General features: G+C 60.6%; 1 protein-coding gene across 15 annotated transcripts in view; it reads right to left on the bottom strand.

Moving 5' to 3' along the window:
• Nucleotides 1-1,921: 1,921 nt before the first annotated feature.
• The window catches only part of RAP1GAP (RAP1 GTPase activating protein), a 64,200-nt gene continuing 41,783 nt past the window's right edge, over nt 1,922-24,338 (bottom strand). For 5 of the 15 annotated variants that reach the window (XR_012031777.1, XR_012031778.1, XR_012031769.1 and 2 more), the window contains 23 exons: nt 23,850-23,885; nt 22,816-22,863; nt 21,841-21,879; nt 21,173-21,358; nt 19,020-19,123; nt 18,666-18,744; nt 18,238-18,291; nt 17,075-17,158; nt 16,758-16,858; nt 16,495-16,624; nt 15,320-15,475; nt 14,797-14,868; nt 14,057-14,143; nt 13,495-13,632; nt 10,929-11,060; nt 8,981-9,058; nt 7,975-8,084; nt 6,899-7,054; nt 5,226-5,349; nt 4,157-4,259; nt 3,682-3,816; nt 3,356-3,397; nt 1,922-2,951 (listed from right to left, as the gene is read on the bottom strand). Coding sequence is in view for 5 of the 15 variants with exons in the window: in XM_072827944.1 (XP_072684045.1) it covers nt 3,389-3,397; nt 3,682-3,785; nt 4,157-4,259; nt 5,226-5,349; nt 6,899-7,054; nt 7,975-8,084; nt 8,981-9,058; nt 10,929-11,060; nt 13,495-13,632; nt 14,057-14,143; nt 14,797-14,868; nt 15,320-15,475; nt 16,495-16,624; nt 16,758-16,858; nt 17,075-17,158; nt 18,238-18,291; nt 18,666-18,744; nt 19,020-19,123; nt 21,173-21,358; nt 21,841-21,879; nt 22,816-22,863; nt 23,850-23,885 (2,130 nt within the window). In the remaining 10 variants the exon portion in view is untranslated. The remainder of the gene's footprint in view (nt 2,952-3,355; nt 3,398-3,681; nt 3,817-4,156; nt 4,260-5,225; nt 5,350-6,898; nt 7,055-7,974; nt 8,085-8,980; nt 9,059-10,928; nt 11,061-13,494; nt 13,633-14,056; nt 14,144-14,796; nt 14,869-15,319; nt 15,476-16,494; nt 16,625-16,757; nt 16,859-17,074; nt 17,159-18,237; nt 18,292-18,665; nt 18,745-19,019; nt 19,124-21,172; nt 21,359-21,840; nt 21,880-22,815; nt 22,864-23,849; nt 23,886-24,338) is intronic. The other 10 variants (XR_012031770.1, XM_072827944.1, XM_072827945.1 and 7 more) reach the window with 10 other exon arrangements.

Raw genomic sequence — 24,338 nt, 5'->3', positions numbered from 1 at the left:
CCGTGGATCCCAGCAAAGCCGGGCGCTGAGGCTCAGGGGAGCAACTGGCAACCACACAAAGTCCGGACATCTGTCGGGCCGGCACCGGTTACTCCATCTTCCGCACGAAAGCCGACCCCACATCCTTGGATATGGTCCCCATTAATGACTAATCCCTGCCCGCGCCCCCCGACCCGCACAGTATTTTTGGAGCACACGGCGTGCTGGGGCCGCACCCGACTCCTCAGGTCAGGGTAGCGAAGCCCGAACTACTGGCGACCCCACTGTGCGGATGAGGAAACCGAGGCCGGAGAGCCCAAACCCCGCGCCCCAAGTAGAGAGAGGAGGTGAAGCAGCTGGACGCGAAGCTCTTGACCTTGGTGCTGAACTGTGGCTGCGGCCCTGCGGTGGCGGCGGCGGCGGTGGCGGGAGGAGACAGGGCAGGAGCCCGAGGGGAGACGAAGACAAGAGGAAGGGGGCGCATTCGGGCTCGCAGACCCGACAGGGTGGGGGGGGCTGCGCAGGGGAGGGGGACGACTGGTGGGGGACCGCGGAGCCGGGCAGCCCGGAGCCAGACCGGGTGGGTGGGGTTAGGGACGGGGTGTGAGTCACCGCCCCTGGGTGGCCCCAGACAGCCTAGCGCCAAGGTCAGGAAAAGCAGGGCAGCCCCGGGGTGCGCTCACCACGGTCCTGGGGAGGCCAGGGCATGTGCCCACCCCAAGCTGCTCTCCCCCCTGCACTCCTACCTCAGAGGGGGGCTGCCTCACCCCGTCCCGGGGCTGGACCCCCCTCAGCCCCACACCCAGATGCCCCCCTCCCGCCTTCCTTCCAGGCCTGCCCACTGTCCTCCTTGACCCTCCCCTCCCTGCCGACGCTGCCCCGCTGCTCTCCACCAGCAACCCCAGCTTCTCTCAATGGCAGTCTGGGTTTCAAGTCCTCTGGGCCCCTTGGTCCGGCATTCAAGGCCACGTGGCCTCTGGCCTCATCGCCACCCTGTCACTTCCCATCACCCAGAGCTGTGGGCGGGCGCCTGCGCGGCTCAGGTCAGGATTTCCGCTCACGATCCCAGGGTCCTGAGATGGAGCCTCGGTCTGCTCTCCACGGGGAGTCCGCTTGGGATCCCCTCTCCTCCTCCCTCTGCCGCTCCGGCTCCTGCACACACACACACTCTCAGTACAGAAAGAAAATCTTTAAAACAAAAACAACTGTTTGCTACCTTCCCAGTTCCAGGGCCCCCCACCCCCCCCCTGCACGTTTGCACCTGCAGTTCCCCGCCCCAGGGACACTTTCCTAGGCCTTTCCAGGATGCTCAGGCACCAGTGCTGTGGAGCCTCCTCCATGTGTCCCTCACCCAGGCCGGACCCCGGTTTGTGCACGCCCTGGTCACGCCGTACTCTACTGTGACTGCCCAGCTCCCGAGCCCCTTCCCTGGCCCCCATCTGCCCCTGGTAAGCGATCCCTTGGCGCCCCCTGCTGGCCACATCGAGGACATCCTTGGGCTTCGCTGAGCAACAGAACCGAGGGGAAGCCCGTCCTGAGCCCCCTCCGAGTGCCAGACCCTGGGCCAGGTGTTTCATATCCACCGGCCTCATGAACCCTCATCACAAACCCCTGCGAGAGATACGGCCGCTCCCGTTTCACAGAAGTGGAAGCTGTGACTCGAGCTTCTCAAGGCCACCCAGCTAGGAAGGGATGGCGCCAGGACTGCAACCCACGTCGGCCCCAGAGCTGTCTTCTTCCCCTTCCCCTCCCGAGGGAGAAGGGGAACAGGGTGCAGCGAAGGGCAGCACGCGGGGGAGGAAGCACGGCTGGCGGTCACAGGACCCGTGGCCCGGCCGTGGAGGTCCCCCCGAGCCCAGCAGCTCCGAAGGGTGGGTGAGGGGGCCGGGCAGGCCTGGAGTCGGTCTGGCAGGGTTCACGCAGAGCCAGGCCCAACTCGGGGTACAATAGCGATAAATAGAATTTATTTTGTACAACTGTTACCAACATACACACAGCCACGGGGGCTTCCAAAATGGGTGTTGGGGCCGGAAGGCTGGCCTTTGGCATGGTGCCTAAAAAGTGTGGACAGACACACACAAGGATGTGGGCTCACAGCAGCTGTGCCTGGCTGCCCCCTCCATGGGAGTTGGGGGAGGGCGCAGCGGCGAGGCCCGTAACTCTAGGCCAGCTGAGACCCCTCGACCTGGAGTGCCCAGAGCATGGGATGGCAGGGGTTAAGCTGGGTGCTGGCTGAGAAGCCAGGGAGGCCCCCTTCCCCCTAAGGGGGGCACTTGTCTGTCAGGTGGAGGCAGTAGACAGGGCATCGGCAGGTCTGTGGTGAGCTTGAGGGTCCACGAGGGGTAACGGGCATAGCCAGCTCCCAGCCCCTCAGCCCAGCCCCAGGGAACCCAAGAAGCAAGGGTGGGCAATGGGGGCCCCCTAGGAGGAAAACCTCCCATTCTGGGGCAGGTGCATGGAATCACAGTCTTCAGCGACCTCTGAAATAATCTCGTCCATTTGCAGCAGAGGTGCCCAGAGAGGGACAGTGACTTGCCCACGGTCACAGAGCAGAAACCAAATTGGAAGCCAGGACTCAGGATTCCCAGCCCAGTGCTCATTCCACCATTTTCACATCTCACTGCCTCCACGGTAGGCTCTGTACGCACTGAGATATCTCAAACCTCCCCTCCCACCTTGCTCCCCATGAGTCCAGAGGGGCACCGGGGTGTGATGAAGGGCCCGGAGTGGGGGCAAGCCAGGCTGGAGTTCTGCTTCAACGGAACACTGCCTGCCCCAGCCTCGGGGGTGGGGATGATGCCAGCAGCTTCCCCCTCCCAGGTCTGGATGGCTCCGCCCCGCAGAGACAGCCCAGATGGGTGGCCAAGGTGGGGGCAGGGGGCAGCCCACAGGCTGGTGCTGGCCTTGGGGGCAGAGGTCCTAGCCACCTGGACTTGACACGGCATCTTCACCTTGTGCTTCTGCGGCCTCATCTGCAGGTAGAGGGGGGTGAACAGACGGAGAAGCAGGGGGACACGAGAGGGAGTGGCCCACCCTGGAGTTCCCCACCGGGGTGTTTCCATCCCACTGGGAATCCCCCGGGCCCCTTCCTCCCAGCAATTCCCAAGTCCCTTGCAGGCTCCCCGGAACCCTCCCAGCACCTATTGGCCCCACTGCACCGATAAGGAAACTGCATCTCAGAGAGAGGCCAGTGAGCTCCCCGAGTCCCCCAGCATCTGAGTGGCAGAGGATTCGAATCCAAATTCACAGCTCTTAGCTCGGGGCAATGACAGAGGAACAGGGAGGAGCCACCCCGCCACCCCACCCCCTGGTCCTGCCCACTCCCGCCCTCGCCCACCCTCTCCCCACCAAACAGGAGCTGAGGATTGGTTCTGACCTGCTCAGTTTCTCCTTCAGAGAGGGGGCCTGGCTAACAGCCCTGCAGAGACAGAGTGACCCGAGGCAGGTGACAGATGACACGGGGCAGGAGAGACGGGCAAGCAGAAGACACCGGTTGTGCCCGGGCCAGATGAACCCAACCCCTCCTGGCTTCAGGGGGCCTCCTGATCTGGCACCCACCCCTGGTCCCCGTGGACACCTCGTCCCCTTTCCCTGACACCTAACACCTCCTGGGCAAGCGGTCCCACAAGGCAGCTTCTAGGCTGGCCACATCCGCCTTGGCCTCCTCCCTCCCCCCCCTCCACCCCCAGCAGCTGCGCTTACCAGCTGGGGTGTGTGCTGTTCAGATGCTTCCAGCTGGATCTTGATCTCGGGACACGCAGGGTCCCCCGACTTGCCGGCGTCGGGATGGGGTGACCGCGAGGGGCCTGGGGAAGGGGGCAGGAGGGAGCCACCTCACTGGCCGCGGGGAGGCCCCAGGGAGACGGACACATGGATGGGTGGTAGGCACTGGTGCCCCACAACCCTGCAGAGTCCCTCCCTCAGGGAACCCCACCTTTAACTCCCTTCTTTACCACCACCACCACCCCATCATCCCCCAAGACCCTTCCAGAAGCTATCAGCCCTCAACCTTCTTAGGCTAGATAATGACCCACCCACTGTCTCCAATGTCAGTGGCAGTCCCGTCACACACCCACTGCCTGGGGCCTGAGAGGTGGTCTCGACCCTCTGTGCCTATGCCTGTTCCCCTCCCGCCACAAGCCTGGCCTGGCAGGGGAAGCCGCCTGTGGCCTGGTACCTGGGGAACTGCCCCCACTTGTGGTGCTGACACTGTCCTCCAGCCACGTGCTATAGATGAAGGAGTCCCGCTTGTGGGGTGTCCCCGAGGACGAGACGCTCTCCTGGGGGTGGGGGAAGAGACAAAGGGAGGTTAGCCCCCATCCATGGCACCGCTGGGCTCCCCTCCCATCTCCCAGCCTCCTCCATTTGCTGCACCCCACAACCCCTCACCCTGGCCGCCCCCCAGCAATGTCTGCCCCAGAAGACCATGGGAGGACAGGGTGGGAGCAGGCACAGACCCAGGCATACAGCACAGCCTCCCATTCATTCATTCATTCATTCATTCAGCCAACGTTCACCGATGCTTTCCCGGCCAAGCCAGTGAGAGAAACCAGGCAGGGTCCCTGCCCTCGGGCAGTGAGGTCTAGGAGGTGAGACAGGCTGTGGAGAGACCACTGGGATCCCAGACTCTAAGCCCCATCGGGCAGGGCCTTGGTCCGCCTCGTTCCCTGCTGCACCTGCAGCACGTGGAAGCGGGCGTGGCAAGGTTTGCTGAATGAAGAATGACACAAGGGTGCGAAGGGCAACACCTCGGGGGTCCGTGAGAGCATGGAAGTGGGGGTTCCCAACCTACCCTAGCTATAGAATCAGGGAAGGCTTTCAGGAGGAGGTGATGTGAGGCTGAGCAGAGAAGGATAAGGAGGAGTCAGTCAGACAAAGGGGCAAAGAGGAGGCAGGCAGAGTGTTCCAGACAGAGGAGACGGCAAGTGCCAAGGCCCAGAGGTGGGGTAAGCCTGGTGTGTTGAGGGGACTGCAGAGAAGCCCAGAACGACCGAAGCGGTAAGAGATGAGGCTGGGGAGGCACCAGATCTTCAACGGTCTGAGACGGGGCTCTCTGTGAGCGACGCTGGGGAGCCACGGAGGGCTTCGGAGTAAGGGAGGGGTAGTCTGCAGTACTCCTTTGCGGCGGAGTCCCCCGATCTCATCTCAGCCACACCAGGCTCATGCTTCTGCCCCGAGTATCTACAGGGACCGAGGAGCCGCCCTCCGGGCCGCTGGAGAGCACCACGGGCCCCTGGGCCTCTCACCAGGCCTGTGTCGTCCGCGTCCACGCCCTCGGTCTCCTCCACCACGCTGGCGAAGCTGCTGGCACTGGACGAGGAGCGGGAGAAGTCCTTCAGCACCTCCGCTCTCTGGGCCGCAGTCTCGGCTCTGCCACAGACAGCACCGTCAGCCGGCGTGGGCTCCGGGCACCTCCTGCGCCGAGCCCGGTTCCGGCCCTGCGAGGCCCAGCCTGCAGCCACCCCCGCACCTCTGCGGCCCGGGACAGCTGCCCGGGCCTCGGAGCCTCCCCGCCCTGTCCTTCCTACTTCACGGATCCGAGCACACCCTCCCCCGAGCAAAGCCCTCTTGCGGCTCCCCACTGCCCCAGATAAAGTCTCATCTCCTTGGCGAGGTGTTTGGTAATAAGAACTGTTAACCGCAAAAAAAACAAAAACAAAAACAAAAACAAAAACAAAAAAAAACTACGGTCCAGTGTATGTTTGCTCCGTGCCAGGCACTGTTTCAAGTGCTCTGACCTGAGTTATCTCATCGTTATCGTTAACAGGCCCATCTTAGAGATGAGGCAACGGCGAGGCTCAGAGAGGGTGGGCACCCAGCCCAAGGTCACCCAGCCACAGGTGGGAGAACAGGGGTGTGGCCCCAGGCCTTCCAACCCAACCCCACAGCCTACTCTCAACCTTCTCACTTTCACTCCATGCTCAGGACTTCGTGTCTCACTCCTTCCCTCAAATCCCAAAAAGCAAATTCATCTTTCAAAACTCAGCCAAGGATCTCCTCCTCCCTGACTCCTCCTCTCGAGGTGGGAGTGGAGCTCTCGGCTCTGGGTCTGCGAGCCCGCCTCTCCTGCCTCTCTGTTCGCCTGCCTGACTCCTCAGAGGAGCACAGTCTGGGAGTCTAGACCCTCCCAGAGCCAGCGCAGAGGGGGCTGAGCCTCGGCACTTCCATTCTTCCCCACCCCACCTCTTCATGTGGCAACCACAGCCAGGTTTGAAAGCATCACTCCTCTTAACTAAAATCCCAAAGGCTCCTCCCTGGCCCCTCTTAGGATAAAATGCAAAGTTCTCATATGGCTTCTAAAGCCAGGATGGAGCCCCCGCCCACCTCTCTGACCTCATCCCCAGCAGCACCCAGCACATGTCTGCCTGGGCCCAGCCCCTCACTCACTTGGCTCCAACCGCACCACTCTTCTTTCTATCCTTCAAGCATATGCCTCAGGGCCTTTGCACTTGCTGTGCTTTTCATCTGGAGTCTTCTTCCCTTTGCCATGCCAGTCCTAGCAGGCCTGGCTCCTCACTCAGTTCTCAATTTAAGCCTCCCTCATTTCTAGATGTCTTTCTTGAGCACCAACTACCCCCCAACACACACACCCAGTGAGTCCTCATTGCAACCCCTGCTTTGTTGTCCTCTTGCGTCACCATCTAGAAATAGCCCACGTGGTCATGCTACACTGGACTGTCGGCTCCATGGGGCAGGGGCCATGTATGCCCAGCTCACTGATGGATTTGGAGCTTGGCACAGGGCCTGGCATGAATGAAGCTCTCAACGGGTGTGTGTCAAAGGAGGACCTGGGAGAGGGCCCGGGCCTCCCTGATGCCCTGGTGTGGCAGTGCCAATGCTCCCGGGCAGCCCCAGGCCCACACAGGGACTAGAAAGGGTGAGTCCAAGCCCCCTGGCTCGGCGTGCCCCGAACCCCAACCTGTTCTTGGTCGTGGGCATCTCTGGGGAGCTCTGAGTGGATGAGTTCTCCGACTTGGGCTCTTGTGAGACGTGCCCGCTGTCTGGGGTCTTCTGGCCGGCGGGGGGACTCTCCCTGCGGGGCACACGGGGGCAGCAGGGGGATTCAGCACCAGGCCTGGCATTGAGGGTAGAACGAGGCCCAGGTGGTGAGGTCACGGGCGCCTCCTGCCTCGTCCCCATACCCTATATCCTTGGGGGCCAACCCCAGAGCAGTCCCTGCAGCTCCCTGGCTGGCCTGGCCGAGGAAAGGAGCAAGCAGTGTGGGAGCACCTACGTAAGACAGGACACTCTTCAGGTCCTCCCTCCTTATCCCTGTTACAGGTGAGGAAACTGGAGTCCAGAGATGGGAAGGAATCTGCCCAGGGATGCACAGCTAGGTCATGGCAAAGCCAAGCTCTGAATCCAGGCTTCATAGGGTTCTGGGCTCTCGTGGCCATAAGGACAGTACCTCCTCCACTCCTGAGGACTCCGTGCACCTGCCCTGCATCACGCCCTGCACCGCACCTCTCCAGCAGCCCCATGTTCTTATCCTCATTTTCCAGATCGGGACAGTGAGGCTCAGAGAGGTACAGTGACTTTTCCAGGGTCACACAGCCCCAGCGTGGTAGAGACAGGATTCACGTTCAGGAACCATCCTCTGCTTCCCAGGGGCTGTCCTGCTGCTAATATGTGTGCTGCCTGCACCCTGCCCACGCAGGTGCACCCCTGCAGACCCCCACAAAACAGGCCGTAAATCCCAGCTCTGCCTTTCACTGGCAGTGTGACGGGGCAGGCCCCTGAGCCCCCTCACTTACAGCATCTTGACATGCAAAATATGACCCCCTGGCGAGCCAGCAGAACCACCGGCAGAGGAAGGCATCCCACTGAGGTGATGAGCTGGCCCTGGTGCCTGGCACACAGCAGGTACTTGCCTGTACAGCTGTCCCCGGAAAGGGACGGGAGCAGAAAAATGGGTGCTCCCTCCTGCTTGCTTAACCCTGCCGCAGGGGTGGTCAGGGAAGGGTTGGGAGGAGGCAGGGGACCCGCCCCACCCACCTTTTCTCCTGCACCTCCTGTATATTCTCGATACCGATGGCGCTGCTGCGGCGGGAGCCAAACGGGCCCGACTTCTTTCTTGTGGGGCTCTTTCCAGGGACGATCAGTGACTGCAGGGAAAGGCCCCAACTCAGTGCCCACCTGCCCTGGAACAGCCACCGTCCCCCACGTGCCACCTGCCCCACTGCCCCAGGCCCTGAAGCAGAGGCAATGGAATAAGAAAGAATGAGGGCAATGTCCATCTGCAGAGACAGCCTTCTAGGTTCACAGAGAGGGAAACAGGCTTGGGGAGGGCCCAGGCCCCCAACATTACATAGCAGCGCAGGGCCTGGAATCTCAGCCCAGGAGGAAGGCAGCAACCTGAGTGGGCTGCGCTGGGCAGAGGCCTGCAGGCTCAGGGCCGCGGGGCGAGAGTGGACACAGCAACACCAGCCCCTGCCCCACCTGGGAACCTCCAAACTGGCTGGGCGAGATTCCGGCTCCGAAGTTTGAAGGATACCTTCCCTCCCCCCCAGTTTCTAAACATACTAGGGTGGGAAGCCCCAGGCACCAGAAGCATGCCCCCCCACCCAGCTTATCTGGGGAGGCAGGAAGGTGGGCCCCGGGAGGCATGGAGGGCCAGGAACCCCCAGGCCAGTTCACGGTGCGGAGGGGGAGTCAGGGCAGAGGAGGGGATGGCGTTCCATGCAGAACCGGCGATATTGGGGGACGTGCGGCTGGGCATAGGGTCTTTGGGTACCAGATCCTGGCAGGGACTCAGCCAGGGTCCCAAGGGCCAGGGCAGGGCCAGAAGCCCCTGGCGGGGGGCACTGGCTCTGGCACAGGTAGCAGGCCCCAAAGCAGATGCTGGTGCCACCAGAGCTGCCGGCACTCCATCCTGCACACCCCTGGGCCCAGCCCAGGGGCAAGGGGGGGCCACGTCCCCAATATGGCCTCCGTCCCGAGAGCGAGCAGAGAACAGCACGTGCAGGCAGCCTCCAGAGCCGGCGGCCCCGCGGACGACAACCTCTTCCACCGTTCCTATGCCTATGGCACTGCCCCGGCGTCCGAATCTACTCGCGCTTTTCCCAGGAATAAGCAATGACTGGCAAGCAGCAGAGGGCAGGGGCAGAGAGAGAGAGAGAGAGATGGAGGTGGTGGGAGGGGCAGGACAGGGAAAGGGGGAGGACAGAGGGACAGACAGAAACAAAGCCCGCAGTGAGGCAGGGGGGTTGACAGCGGCCAGGAAGGGGTGGCACAGTGGGTGGACGGACCAACCCGACGGATGGATGGATAGACAGAGGCGAGAGATTGGCCAACAGACAGGGGCATGGGCAGACAGGTGGGGGAGCGCACAGGAGGTCACAGAGCAGATAGGCAAACACAAACACAGACAGACAGACAGACAGGAAGACCAGGAAGGCCGAGAGGAGAAAGCAGAGAGAGAACAGTACAGGTGGAAGTGGGAGGAGGGCAGAGACGGGGGTCGGGGGTCGGTGGGGGGACAGAGAGGAAAGGGACATCCGGGAAAATGCAGACGGCAGAAGGAGAAGGAGTAACGGAAGAGAGATGTACAAAAACAAAAACAGAAACGGGTCTGGTTACTGCCGTGGTGCTGCTGGCCTGGCCCGGCCCCAGGGCCCCTCTACAGCACCCACAGGAAGCTGAGCCACTCGGCGGGAAGGGGGGGGTGGGCCTGGTTCTCCAGTGACAGTGGGCTTGGGGACCACAGGACAGCAGAGGCCCCGCCTTGTTCCCCGGGGTCAGGCCAGACCACGGGGCAGGGGTGGCTGGGGATGGGGGGTGGGGGAGACCTCCTGCCATGGGACACAGCTTCACAGCACTGAGCACAGGGCTTGGCATGCAGCACGCAGTCAATGAGGGACAGAAGGCCAGTCGGACAGATGGGTGGAAGAGAGTGGCCAGATGGGGAGGAGCAGAGTTGCAGGTGCAGCGCCAGGGGCGGACACTAGGCAGTAGAAGAAAGCAGATGGACCCGCAGCTGAAGGCCTTACCCACCCTGCGTGCCCAGCACACACCCCGAGTGTTAGCAGCAGAATCCCACAGAGGCTGGCAGACAGGAGGTAATCACACAGTAGGTGCTCACTCAGGAGATGCTCACACAGAAGCCCACTTCCTGACACACAATAGGGAGCCACAACCAGAGGCCCCAACACACAGTAGGGGCTCGCACAGCAGCCGAGGGCCAGGCACACAGAAGTAGGTGATCACAGAGTAAACGCTCACACCACAGCCCACTACCTGACACATAGTGAAGAGCCACCGGTATCCAGGGCTTGGCACATACTGTGTGCTCATTCAGGGGTGCATCTCCTCACACACGGTAGGTTCTCGCACAATAACCCAGGGCTGGGCATACAGTGGATACTTACAGAGCTGATGCCCACACAGCAGGACCTGACACACACTAGGTGCTCACAGAAACTCAGGGTCAGGCCCACAGGAGATGCTCACACAGTACATGTCCACACAGCAACCCAGGTTCTGACACGTAGGTGCTCACACAGCAGCCCGAGTCCTGACACACAGTAGGTACCCACCAGCATCTCAGAGCCAGGCACACAGCAGGTGCTCACATAGAAATCCAGGTCCTGACACACAGTAGGTGCCCCCAGCAACTCAAGGCTTGACAGTAGGTGCCCACAAAGCAGCCCAGTTCCCAGCACATGATAGACAGTAGGTGCTCAATAAGGAAAGTCATAGAGAGGTAGCCCCAGAGCTGACCCGCAGAAAGTCATCAGAATAAGGGACCAGGAGGAGGGAAGGGCTGAGGAGCTGGAAGGGGGCTGCAGGCTCTGAGCACCCCACTATTATGGCCTGGACATTGGACTCCCACGGAGAACAGTGGCTAGACTGAGTCTAGAACCCAGGATGGGCACTCAGCAGGGCAATGGGGCGGGGGGCAGGCCTCAGAGGTGGGGGTGAGCCAAGGGCTGCTGGGGCAGGGCACTCACTATTCCAGCTGCCTTGGCCAGGTCAGGGTTGTTGGGGGCAAAGCTCCCGCTGTGGCTGGTGGACACGGTGTTGGGCTTCTTGTTGCTTAGTCCCATGGCATCCATGGACTGGCTGCGGCTCCGGATGACCCGCTGTGAAGGTGGGGTGGGGGTGGAGGAGGCACAGACTTTATGAGGTCCTCCCCACCATGGGAAACCCAGGAGCCCAGGCACCTGGTCCCTCCCCACCAATGCCACTCCAGTAACCCCAGGAAGTCTCTGCCTGTGAGGCCACAGGAGAGGCAAGTCCACATGGTGCCTAAGGGTAGTTTGGGCCTTGGCTATACCACCAACTTGCTGGGTGACGTTTGGCAAGCCACTTCACGTCTCTGAGCCTCCTATGATTCTCCTGTGGCTACTGAAAGGACTACAGAAGATGTTGGGGTGTGACCCAGAGTGTGCACAGAGAGCCCTCCAGAAACCTCAGTTTCTTGCTCTTAGGGTTCCATAGATCCTACTTTCTTTTCTTTCCCCTCTTTTGCCTTTTCTTCTTGCTTTCCTTGGCCAATCTATGCTGAATGTTTCCTACAGACTAGGTACTTTACATTCACTTATTCGATCCACTCTGAGAGGGGAGCGCTATTATCACGCCCATTTCACACATACAAGACAAGCCTGGAACCCATATGCCAGATCACGGGCCCCTAACTGTGGGCTCTGCTGCCTCTGAGAAGTCCTTGACCTGATCCAGGTCCACTGTCCACACCTACCAGAGATGTGGGACCACTGGACAGCCCCCCTCAGGCACCCCAGACCCATGTTCACCCCACCCATTCCCTGACTCCACTGGGCAGAGGCAGGGCTCTTCTCAGGCCCCTTTTCTCAAAGACAGTCTGTTTGCCTAAGACCAGGGCAGGCCCAGCAGCTGGGCCAATGCCCTTATGCAAACCCACTGCAAACCCACATCTCCAGCTTTGCTGCCGGCCCTGGGGTGAGGGTGAGGCCTGACACCCTGGCTAGGCACCTGGAGGATGGGCAGTTCCCCCCTGTGCAGGGGGGAGAAGGTGGCAAGGGAGCCATGGCCTGGGGACCTGCAACCTGGGGGAGTCCAGGACCAGTGGGGGAAAGAGGAGCTCCCCCCTCCTCTGCCTCTTTGGACAGCAGAGACTGAGGTAGATGAACAGGGTTTCGTGTTTTACTTTTGAACTTACATTGCAGTCATCTAACTCCTTTACAAATAATTCTCAATAGTCATAAGAGGTAAACTGCCTCTATCCAGTAAAGAAACTGAGGCTCAGAGTGCTCAAGCTGGTTAAGTGGCAGAACTGGGATTTGAACCCAGGGTGTCAGTTCTCCTAACTCTAAGCTAAACCAGATCAGCCAGATCACGGCCACGGAAGTCCTAGAGGCCAGGTCCCTCTCCTGTGGCCACTCTGGCCACATACCGCACCTTAGACTTCTGTTTCTTTCCCTCTGAGGACAGACACCTCCTCTTCTCTTCCCTGCCTCCTGACCTGGTAGCCACCCCAGAGGCACCGGGTCGCCGCCCAGAAGGCTCCAACCTTCGCGGACCTCCCAGGTGGACTCCACCCCCAAGCCTAGGTAGGCCCCGCCTCCGGCCGTTAACTCCTCCCAAGTCAGATCCTCCCTGAGGCTCGCCTGTGTCCAGACTCTACCGCGGGCGCCTGGCTCCTGGCTCCTGGCTCATCGCAGCCTGGAGTCTACTAACCCCGCACCCAGACCCCACGCGAGCTCCGCCCCGCTCGACTCCCCCCGCACGCGAGCCGGCCTCAGGCCACACCCCCACGCCTACCCCGTAACCCCGCCCCCGCCCCACCCCCCCGCCTACCCCATAACCCCGCCCCCGACCCACCCCCACGCGAGCCCGCCCCCGGCCGCACCCCCACGCCTACCCCGTAACCCCGCCCCCGCCCCCACCCCCACGCGAGCCCGCCCTCGGCCGCACCCTCACGCCTACCCCGTAACCCCGCCCCCGCCCCACCCCCACGCCTACCCCATAACCCCGCCCCCGACCCACCCCCACGCGAGCCCGCCCCCGGCCGCACCCCCACGCCTACCCCGTAACCCCGCCCCCGCCCCCACCCCCACGCGAGCCTGCCCTCGGCCGCACCCCCACACCTAGCCCCTAACCCCGCCCCACCCCCTAACCCCGCCCCCACCCCCACGCGAGCCCGCCCCGACCCCACCCCCCACGCGAGTCTGCCTCTGGTCGCTCCCCCACGCCTACCCCGTAACCCCGCCCCCGCCCCCACGCGAGCCCTCCCCCGGCCGCACCCCCACACCTACCCCCTAACCCCACACCTAGCCCCTAACCCCGCCCCACCCCCTAACCCCGCCCCCGCCCCCACGCGAGCCCGCCCCCGGCCGCACCCCCACACCTACCCCCCAACCCCACACCTACCCCCCAACCCCACACCTACCCCCTAACCCCGCCCCACCCCCTAACCCCGCCCCCGCCCCCACGCGAGCCCGCCCCCGGCCGCACCCCGGCGCCCGGCCCGTGACCCCGCCCCGACTCCACCCTAGACAGGTATCGGCCGCGGCCGCAGGTAGACCCTGGCTTCACCTTAAAGGACTCGAAGAAGCCGCCGCCGCCGCCGCCGTTCTCCATCTTGTCCTCGTCACCGCCCAGGCCCATCATGGACTGGCTGTGGATGTGCAGCTCCTCGTAGAGCGTCTCCAGGAGGGCGGCCCGGGTCCGCTCCTGCGGGCCAGGCGGAGGCCGTCAGGTGGAGGCCGCCAGGTGGAGGCCGCCAGGCGGAGGCCGTCAGGAGGGGCGCGGCGATCCGCCACCTCCTCGGGGTGAGCAGGGAGGTGGGGCCCCGCTGCAGCTCCAGCAGCCCCCGGGCTCCTCCCGCCCCCACCTCCCGTTCCCCCCTCCCGCGCCGGGCCCCGGGGGCCAGCCTGCCCACCTGCCCGCCCACCTGCCCGCCCACCTGCCCGCGCCCCGCAGGCGCCTCCTGGGACCTTACTCACAGATGCCTAGGAAAGCCCTGCTTCCCCTCCCCCGACGCTAGCCTGCGCGGCACATCCGCCCCCACCCCGGACGGCCCTCCCTGAGGCCCAAGTCCGGGCAGAACATTCCCCCCAGGTTGGGGGAGGGGTTGGGCCCTGCAGCCCAGCCTCACCTCCAGTTTGGCAAACTTCTCTGCCTTGTAGCAGGCATACTCAGCATTGATCAGCTTCGTCAGCAAAAATTCCTGGAACTCAGGCCCCTGGGAGCCCACGGTGTGGACGGTGTGGACAGGAGAAAGGCGTGCAGATGAGCACAGAGGCAAGGCGCTGAGCCCCAGTGACGCAGGGGCCAGAGTTCCCGAGCTGCGACCTGACCTGCCTGCGGGGCCCCTGTCGGCCTCTTCACCCCCAGAGGGGCATCTCCTTGGCCTCAGCTCCCCAGCCTAGGTACCTGTGACCATCCCCTGTGCCCGCCCCTTGGGACAGCAAACCTCACAGATGGAGGGGCTGCCTGGGGTCTCCTACTGCCTCAGTCTGGGGGAGGAGGGGTCTGAAGCCAGGGCTCAAAGCGTGGCTTCTAGAGAGGCGAGAGAGACGGGTGCTCCCTTCCCACACATTTTAGAAGAAAGAAGACTAATTGCCAAAAAAAGATAATCGAAGTTAGGAAAGGCCAGAGTCTGCTCTGAGAAATCTAAAACAATGGTGCAAGTTTGCTCCATGACTCTACAAATAAAGATCACAGTTTTTATCAATTTGAACTAAAAGCCAGGCTCCAGTTGCAGGGTCAGGGGAGCCCAGCAGCCCAGGCACCCGCAGGGCTTCAGGACCTCTTAGGGCAGACTGTGCGCCCCTCCCAGTCCCCACCCATTTCATTCTGCTCTGTCCATGACCGGGGCTGGGGGCTACCCCTCACCTTCCTGAACACCGCGGGGTCTGGCAGGGGGGGCCCGAAGAAGGGCACGTCGTCTCTAGCAGTCACAGAGACCTGGAAGGGAAAGCAGGAGTTTTTGTGGAGTCGCCACCCAGAACACAGACCCTGAATTCATCTGTGTCCTGCCCCTTGCTGGGGAAGGGTCAGTCACTGCCGACGTGAACCCCAGGATTTCAGCCCCCCTATCCTCAGTCCTGAGAGGAGGTGGAGGATCTCAGGGGTCATGGAGGATAGTGAAAGCCCAGAAGGCTGAAGGGTAGAGGAGGGAACCAGCTCCTCTGAGGTGGATAATCTGGCGGGGGCGGGGAGGCGGGGGGGGGGGGGGGGGGGGGCAGAGAAGGCAAGATAGGAATCCTCCATCAACAGAGCAACAGGGGGGCTCAGAGCCCTCTGGACAGTCCCCTTATTTACAGGTAGGGAAACCGAGGCTCAGAGAGGTCTCCTAGTGACTCAGGGCGGGGCTGGGGCTGGGCTGATACCCCCGGGAGGCTCCGCGATCACCCACCTTGTAGAGCGGGCCGTCAGGCCCCCCGCCCTCGGCCTGTACCACCACATAGGCATGCAGGAAGTTGGATGCAATCATGTCAGGCACAAAGGGTGTGTTCTCGTCCTGGAAGACTACAGCGACAATGTCGTTCCCGATATGCCGCTTTCGCTGTAACTGAGCACAGGGCCACAAGCCTTCACCACCTGGCTAGAGGGGGGCTCACCGGGTGCAAGGGAGGGTGCCCGCAGGACTGTGGGAGGTGCGTCTAAGGATCTGCTTTCCCCCAAAAAAATGTCATGAGAAACTACTCTGCAACATATTTTAGTTTTCTTGGAATCCTGGGACAGATGAAACAGAGGCCAAGAGAGAAGTGACTTGCAAGACCCCGCTGTGAGCAGAGGACTTGAACCCAGGCTCCTGGTCCCCAGGCTCTACCTCCTAGTCTCAGTACCCTAAACGTGGCCCCTCGTGAACAGACAAGTTCCACTCGGTATACAGTCACGTTGTGCAGGTGAACACAGGATCTTCTCACAAGAAACTTAAAAGACACTAAACCCAAAAGTTTCCATTTTTCTCTTATTATTCTTGGATTCCTCTGGGGTGGGGGCATGGGGTCAGGGGGCAGCCCTGCAGGAAGCTTAGGACAGGTGACAAATTTCTGAGTTCAGCTCCCAGAATATGCCCTGTACGTCCTCGCCGCCAGGCCTTTGCAGAAGGTGGAAGCCATTTTCTCCACCTAGAACATTCCCCGCCCCCCCCCCCAGCTCCTTTGTGGCCTACAAATCATTTTATCTTGAAAGCTTTTCTTGATTCCTACCTCTGCCAAGTTTAAGTGCCCCCATGTGACCCCACAGTGTCCCTCCCTCCCCTTAAAAACACTAACTCACATTTATCTAGCTCTTGTTACGTACCAGACACTGTTCTAGCCACTCTATGCATTCCCTCATGTGCGCTCACCTATGACGTAGGTGCCATTATCGTGCCCATTTCATGGATGTGGAAACACTTTCCAGACACTACAGCACCCTGTAGTGTCATCCTGCCTCCACTAGAGCCCACGAGTGGGAGGAATGGATCATCCGCATGCCTGTATCCCAGCACCCCCTGAACCTGGTGTGGTGAACACTGAACAGAGAGGCAGGTAGGGGGACAGGAGGACAGGTAGGGAGCAGGTGGGTGGGTGCCCAGGCTACCTGCTGGGCGTCCCCTTCTGTGTAGGGCAGCTTGGTGGACACGTGAAACATGATCTCCTTGTTGCGGAAGTTGCAGTACACAGACTCGGTCCCCGTCTGCCCGTGGGTCACGTCCAGGCCTCCTCGGAACCTGCCCCAGGCCCCCCAGGCCACGGCTCAGTCTCCAGCCCCAGCCAGGCCTCCACAGGGCCAGGACAGGGGGCTCCCTCCCTGCTGGAGGGCATGGGTCCAATTAAGTGATGCTCTTCCCACCTAATGCTCACCCTTTGAAGTCCTGCAGCTTGACCTTCTGGCCCAGAAATTCAAGAAACTCCACGAAGGCGGGGCTTTCTTCATTGGTGCTGAAGAGTTCTTCCTCAGAGGTCTGGGGACACACGGAGGGCAGAGGTCACCAAATTGGTGCAGCCACTGCCCCTGCACGCCCCCACTCACACCCAGAGAAGGCTGGGAGGAGGACCTCCAGGGCGCCTGAGCTCCTGGGAAGCACAGTCCCTGGGCAGGTGCCCTCGCTGGCAAAGGTCTGAGGCCCCAGACCCACAGCCAGGCAGGTAGGGGAGCAGGAAGGAGGAGGTGAGCGCACCTGCCCAAGCTTCTGATAAATGACTCCAAACTTGAAGTTATTGCTGATAACATGCTCATCAAAGGTGACGATGAGGCGAGAAGCCTGGGGGGAGAGGTGCACGGATGAAACAGGCCGCCTTTACAAGCTGCCATTTATTGCTCTGACTCTGTGCGCAGCGCCATGCCGGGTACTGTACCTGTGCCGTCTGGTTTAACCTCCACGACAAGCCCGTGAGGGAGACACTGCGGCTGTCCCCATTTTACAAATGAAGAAACCTTGGTTACTTAAGAGAGCTTAAGTAACGTGTGACTTGCCTAAGGTCAACTGCTTGCAAGTGGCAGAGCTGGGCCTCGAACTCACAACCGAAGCTTAAGCTCACTGCTCCAGAGTCTTGCCCACAGGTTCCTGCCCGACTCCATTCTGTGATACCCAACTTGTTCCTCGGCCCCTCTGCAAGCCCACAGCATCATTCTAGAATAAGTCAAGTCCCACCAACTTGCTATAGACCCTTGAGACGATCCTCTTACCTTGGGGCTTGTTTCCTCTTTCGTACCTGAGCGGTAACATCTGATTTCTGAGGCCCCTTCCTTTGGGGGACCTTTCCTGGACTACACCACCCCATGGGGGCCTCACCTTGTCCTGGAATGTAGTCAGAGCCACAGGGCTGACAGGTCTTTCAGGGCCTTTTCCTAGAAGCACCCCTATCTCACTGAAGACAAGCCCCTGTCTTTTCCCCACATGGCCACAGTGCCTCGAAGCCAAGCCAGAGCTGGGGGGGGCACAGCTGCTGTGTGGGGGGCAGCATTAATGGAGGCCCCTGTATTACTCCCTCTCTCTGCATCCCCTTAGGTCAGATGGCAAGGCCAGTGGCATCCCCTGGCTCAGGAGCTCCGACTGCCCTAGGGAGGGTCCCCAAATGGCATTGAGAGTTCCGGGAAGTAAGGCTTGCCTCCAAGGTGGATGACGCTAAGATTAAGGCAGGCCTCCATCTGCTGTGCATTGCCAGATAAGGCACAGAGCCACTGTGGGCCTCTGCTTCTTCTTCTGCAAACTGCCAACTTTGTACGGTTGTTGTGTGGATGAAATGAGAGAACTTGGCAGGGGGGTACCCTGTACACAACAAGTGGCCCATAAATGCTCAGCCACCCAGCCCGGTGAGCGAGACCCAGATGCAGCCATACCTTGGGGTAGAGCACAGGGTAAAATCGATCCACATTCACATCTTCACACACCAGCTGCAGGGAGAAGGGAGGGGCTGAGGGGAGGGCCTCAGGGCATCTGGGCCTCCCCAGCCACCATCTGGGGAGCACGGGAGCAGAAAGGAGAGGGAACAGCCAAGTTTGCAGCAGGACTGGGTGGGGGCTCATCATTGCTCAGGATGGGGTGCAGAGCACTGGGGTCTCCTATATCCAAAGATGCTCTAAAGTGACCCCAAAGCACATGGGCCGGGGACAGGAGCCCAGAACACACAGCAGCACGCCAATGACGTGGGACCTCGGAGGCAGGGCTGCGCACGCAGGGCAAGGACCTGGGGGCTAAAGATGACGGTGCACATGGGCAAAGCTGCAGCCAACTGTGCGCCTACCTGGGGTGCCCAAACAGGTCTCACCTTTGCCATCTGGACCACATTGGGAAACTCAGTGAGGCAGGAGATGGGGATGACATCATGGTGTGTCCGGCACTTGGTCCTGGGAGGAGAAAGCCCACGCTGAGGGGCTAGGCAGTGGGAAAGAGAGGTGGGAGCCCCTCCACACCAGGTAAGACTGGAGGGGACACACCCTGGGGAGGACCAGAGGTGATGACGGGCCCAGGCCTGGCCTGGGGACTAACTTGCTGAGCAACCTGAGGCAAATCCCTACCCTCGCTGGGCTATAATCAGGACAGTGGGTATAATGAGATGGGCTTTCAGACTGTAAGACCTCAGCCTTCCCTGCTGTTGCAGGTCCCCTCACCCCACCCTTACCTGAGCAACAGACGTAGATGCTCCTGGTCCCCAATGACATCATACTTGAGTGAGAAGACAAGGTGGCCCAGGGCAGTGTCCAGTGAGTAGTAATTGAAATGCTCCTGTGGTGGGAGGTGGGGGCCAGGAGAGAGGGTAGAGCTGAGCTCGGGGCTTCCGGAAACTAGACCAGAAAGCCAACTCCCTCCCGGATGGGGTCCTTCATCAAGCAGCAGGTGTCGTGGCTAACGGCAGACTCTGCATCAGATAGGCCTGCATTCAAATCCCCACTCTGCCACCTGCCAGCTGGGTAGCCTAAGAAGGTCACCTCACCACTCTGTGCCTCAGTGTCCCACTCTGTAAAATCGGAAGCCAACTACCTTGTAGGACGGTGGCAGGGACTGAAAGAGATAAACAGCCTAGTGTAGAGTAGGTGGTCAATGAATGTTTGTAGTTACTTTGGCCATCTGGGTCCTCACCAAAGTCAGGACCACATTTGTACCTGCATACTTGTCTCCCAGCCCCTGCCCTTAGAGCTGGGCATACAGTAGGTGCTCAATAAAAATCTTCTGACTGGTTGCTCAGCTTGTGGCTCTGTGGCCCCTGAAGCCAGGACCCATGAGAAACAGGAAGTGAAACATCTCACAAACACACTGGGCGGCTGGCCGGGCAGGTTCCCACCCTCCTGCCTCACCTGGAGGAGCCCCAGAGCTGGGAACAAATACTACAGAGGGCCCAAGGGGAAGCTGTGGCAGGAATGGTCCCCCCCAGAGAGGAGCCCAGGGCTGGCACCTCCGAATGGGGAAGTCCTGAAGTCAATGGCAGGCCAGGAGCGATAACTTATTCCACCCCTGCCTGGCCCTGGCTCCCTCTTCTGGCCCTGGGAGTGGGCCTGGCTCCCGGCCACACCCGCCCCAGGAGTCATCCTGGAAGTTAAGTCCTGTCAAATGGTGAACACCTGTGCTCAGAGGAGGAGAAAAGAGGCAGGGGCAAATCCACAGCTCGGGGGTGGTCTGAGTGGACCTGGAGCTGAGGGTTCCCCTGAGTCCCCCCTGGGCACAGTGACCGAAATCCTCAAATGCTTGGCACCATCTGCAGATAGGAAGTAGCAGGCACTTGGCAACAAGGACTGCACTGAGGTCCTCAAGTCCTTTGAGCTAGGAGCATGAACCCTCCCGGCGTGTCTTAATGGAATGTCAGCCAGGGCTAGTCCAATTCCCAGCTCGGTAACTGTGTGACCGTGACCAAGACATTTGACCTCTATAAGCCTCAGTTTCCTCTTCTGTAGAAACCAGGATGACCCTGATCTCACAGAGTAGCTAGACAGATGTAGTAACAGCTGACACTGATTAAGGACTTACTCTGTGCCTGGCATGATTCTCTATGTGCTTTTCTGATCCTTTTTACAGATGAAGAAACAGGCCCAGGAAGGTTAAATAACTTCCCAAGGTCACACCATCAAGAAATGGAAGAGCCCAGATGCACACCCAGGCCGTGAGACTCCAGAGCCACACCCTTCCCCATCACCTGGGCTGTAAACTGGCAGAGATAGAGCACCTGGCGTGGGGCCTGCAGCATGTGACCTCCCCCCACCCCCCCAGTCTCACCTGCTAACTCTTGCCAGGGACACTACGGGGTGACAGTGACAAGCTGTCACCGGGCAGGGTTTTGCATCGGACCACTGCACTCTTCTCCCAGCCCCAACCTCAAGCTACCCGAGGGCAGGGCCTGGTCTGTTCTGTTGGCTGCTGCATACTTGGTGCCTAGAACAGGGCTGGGCCCATGGCTGGTGCTCATTATCTGCCAACCTTGACCGAGCACTTGCTTTAGGCCAGACACCATTCTAAACCCCTTATAAGCATCATTCTCGTTAAAGTTTTGCAGCAACCCTGGGAGATGGGTGTCATCACCATCTCGGTTTTTATGGATGAGGAGACAGAGGTGCAGGGAGCGTGAGTGACTTGCCCAATGTGTCATGTAGCAAGTGACAGAGCCAGTGGTAGAGCCTCTGCTGTTAACCACTATGTCATAACACTGCCTTTTGCAATGAACGTTTGTTGAATGAATGTGTGAACCCACCACAAATGTTCTGAGACCCGAGACTATCACCCAGCCCCAGCCCATGGGTTTGGCTGCCTCCCAGGCCCAGCCCCCATCACCAGTGGGCCACCCACCTTGCCAAGAAAGTGCTTCCGGTAGATGCGGGCTGTGGGGTTGCACTCAAGCTTCACCTTGGTCGTGGGTGATTGCAGCGGCTCTGTCTCCGGGATGCTGGTGATTTCGTGGTTGGTGCCTTCAATCCAGTAGCCCCCGAACTGGGGCAGCAGGATGAGGGGGAAAGGTCCTTCTCGCCCTAGGACCTGAAAGAGGACTCAGCTGAAAGCCACCCATGCTGCACCCTACCAGGGCCCCGGGACACCCCCCAACTCAGACCGGGTCACTTCTGCTATGGCTCAGGAGTGCTAGGGAACGAGCCAGAGTCTATGGGGGCCCCGGGCTTGCATCCACCCCCTTCCAGCAGACTTGCTCTGGCCCTCTTCCTCCTACTGCAGGCACAGACCCAGACTGCATGGAAACCCGTGTTCCTGTCTCTAAGGATGAGGACTTGGGGGAAGGTAGAGTTGGGAGCATGACCTTGACCAAAAAGCTGGAACGTTTGGATTAGAGGCCTAAGAGTTCACATGGGCTCTGAAGACGTGGGCCAGTAAGCTGAGGCTCCTGCGCCCACAGCAAGGCCTGCGGTCAGGCTCCTGGCAGGGAGGGAACCTGAGAGTCCAGACTCGCTTTGTGAGTGCTGCTGGGGGTCAGGGTGGGGGTGGGCTCAGGGGGTCCAGCCAGTTACCTCATGGACGCTCGGGTAGGGAATGTAGTCCTCCTCCGTCTACAAAACACAAACAGGGCAGAGACCCAGCTGGGGTGGGGTCTTCACCCTTTACTACTTCCAGCCTCCCCAGAAGGCTCCATCGTTCAGCCAGCCACCTGGGCTGGGAGTGTGAGTAGGGCTGTGCCATCTCCCCAGGGCTTGCCTCGGGGTGACCCCACGAGGCAGGGGCTGAGGCAAACTTAGCTCACTGAGTGCTGGCAGCCTCTTCTGGGTCTCTTTCTGCCTGGGGAAAAGGAGGCTCATGGCCTCCCCAGAAGAAACCCTGGGACCAGTGGTTCTCAGCAGCATCAGAATGGCCTGGGGGGCTCTAAAAACACATATTGCTGTGCCCTACCCCCAGTTTCTCAGGGTCTGGCTGTAGCCCCAAAATATACAACCTTTTTTTTTTTTTTTTAAGAATTTACATTCTAACAAACTCTAACAATGCTGACGCTCCAGGTCTGAGGACCACACCCTGAGAACCTATGCTCTGGACAGAGTATTGGCATATGCACAAGAACGCCCCCTCCAACCTTCCCCTTGAAGCCCTGGGCTCACCTCCCCCTCCCCCGCCAGGCCCAGCCATCAGCCTTCTGGGATTGTTGAGATCCCAAATCAACCACAGAACCATACGCCTATTGGGAGAAGAAGTGCAACACTCACCCCAAGAAAATCCTGAGTCTAAACAAGAGCCTCCTCCCATCTCCTTCCATCCCTGCGTGCCGTCAAACTCCTCACAGCAGGGTAGGGGGCAACCCAGCCACCCCCTATCTCTCCCTCTCCTCCCCGGGGAGCCCCATCAGCCTTCCCAGGCAGAAGATCCCTGGGTCCTGGGTTTGAGTTTTCACACCTGGGGAGAGAGTCCCCCCACCTCTTACAGGTCCCAATCCCTTTGGAGAGGCTGCTCAGGTAAGCAGCCACAGAAAGGTGAGCCGGGCCGTGGTTCCAACCTACCTTGAGGGGTGGTGGGAAGGAGCATCGTTGTTCATCCATCCTGCTTCCCTGCAAAGAGAAGGTGACATGTCCATTGTGCCCCTCCCATACCTGCTGCCAGCGCTGCCACCCTACAGGAGCTTCACACTCACGAGGAGGGGAAAGCCCGGCCACTTGGGGGTACTCCCAGGCCAGGGTGCTGGGTGGGTCAGTTGCTCAGGCCTCTGTGGGGTGGGCTGGGGGCTCTGTGCGGGAACGTGTGCCGCTGGGACCGGGGGCAGGGGTGGCCTGCACGCGTTAGTGTGTAAGTGTGGGGGGAGGCCATTGCATCTACACAGATGTGTGTATTTGAGAGAGAGAAGCGGGGGGACAGAGGGAAAGAGAGAGAAGGAGGGGAGAGGTGGAGACACACAGATAAAGAGAGGCTTTGGAGGGCACACCAACATCGACATCAGGGAAAGCTCCTGAGGTTTGTTCAAGCTGCCCCACCCTCTGCGCACCTCCCACACCTACCCATGCACCAGACAGAGGCCTGGAAGACCAGGGCTGGGAGTGGAAGGGAGGTGGGCAGGGCTCAGGCAGAGGGGACGGGGCACATCCCCAGCCTGAAGCACAGCCTCAGGTTGCCCTGTGCCCTGGCATCTGTACCTCCTCCCATTCTACATGGGGACGCTATAGAGCCTGTGATGCCTCTTGGGGGATGGGAAATGTGTGTGTATGTGTGGATGTGTGGGGTGGGGGGGATGGGAGAGTTGGATAAGGCACTGATCCCAGCCCTGCCAGGGACCTACACAGGGATGGGAGCAGGGGAGACATAAGTGGGGTCTGGGCCCAGGGTCGGACAGGGAATTAGCACTCCCAGTCTCCATCCTCTACTCTGACCCCCAGACCGAGAATTCAGGACAATGCACTGCCACCACCTCCTCCCAGAATAGTCAGCTGAGGGCTCCTGGCCCGTCCTCAGTGAGGGGTAGGGCTAGAGATATAGCAAGGGCCCCCACCCCAGCCCAGCCCCCTCTGTGGCTCCCCAGAATGAGCAACAGAGCCAACCTCACCTGCATCTTCTCAATCATCTCAAACAGATCTGTGTTCTGCAACAGAGATGAAGGATGGCAGGTCAGTCCTCAGGGTTGGCCCAGCTGACCCTGCTATGCCCCCGCAGAGCCTCCACCCTCCTTTGCCCTCCTGGGCCCCCCCAACGCTCACCAGTCACTATGGGCCTGTCTGAGCAGCAAGAGGGAGTGGAGAGGGCACTGTAGAAGGGAGATCTGGGCAGAGGACCAGCAGGGCTTGACCAACTGCTTCGTGAAGCCAGTCCAGGGCCCTCCCCAGGCAGCCCACCCCACTCAGCCCCCTTCCCAGAGGCTGCTTTCTCACACATAGACAGATGTGACCCTCAGGGAGAGACTCATCTCCCCCACCTCACTGCAAGTTTGGCAGTGCTAGAATCGGCCAAGTATCCCTGGTTCCTGCCCCAGAGATGAACGGCTGGGATCCTCAGGAGGGTCTGTGGTTCTATCCACCTCTCCTGGAAGAGCACCCTC

Source organism: Canis lupus, chromosome 5 (assembly GCF_048164855.1).
Source record: "Canis lupus baileyi chromosome 5, mCanLup2.hap1, whole genome shotgun sequence".
NCBI lineage: Eukaryota > Metazoa > Chordata > Mammalia > Carnivora > Canidae > Canis > Canis lupus.
This window is presented reverse-complemented; position numbering and strand designations above follow the sequence as displayed.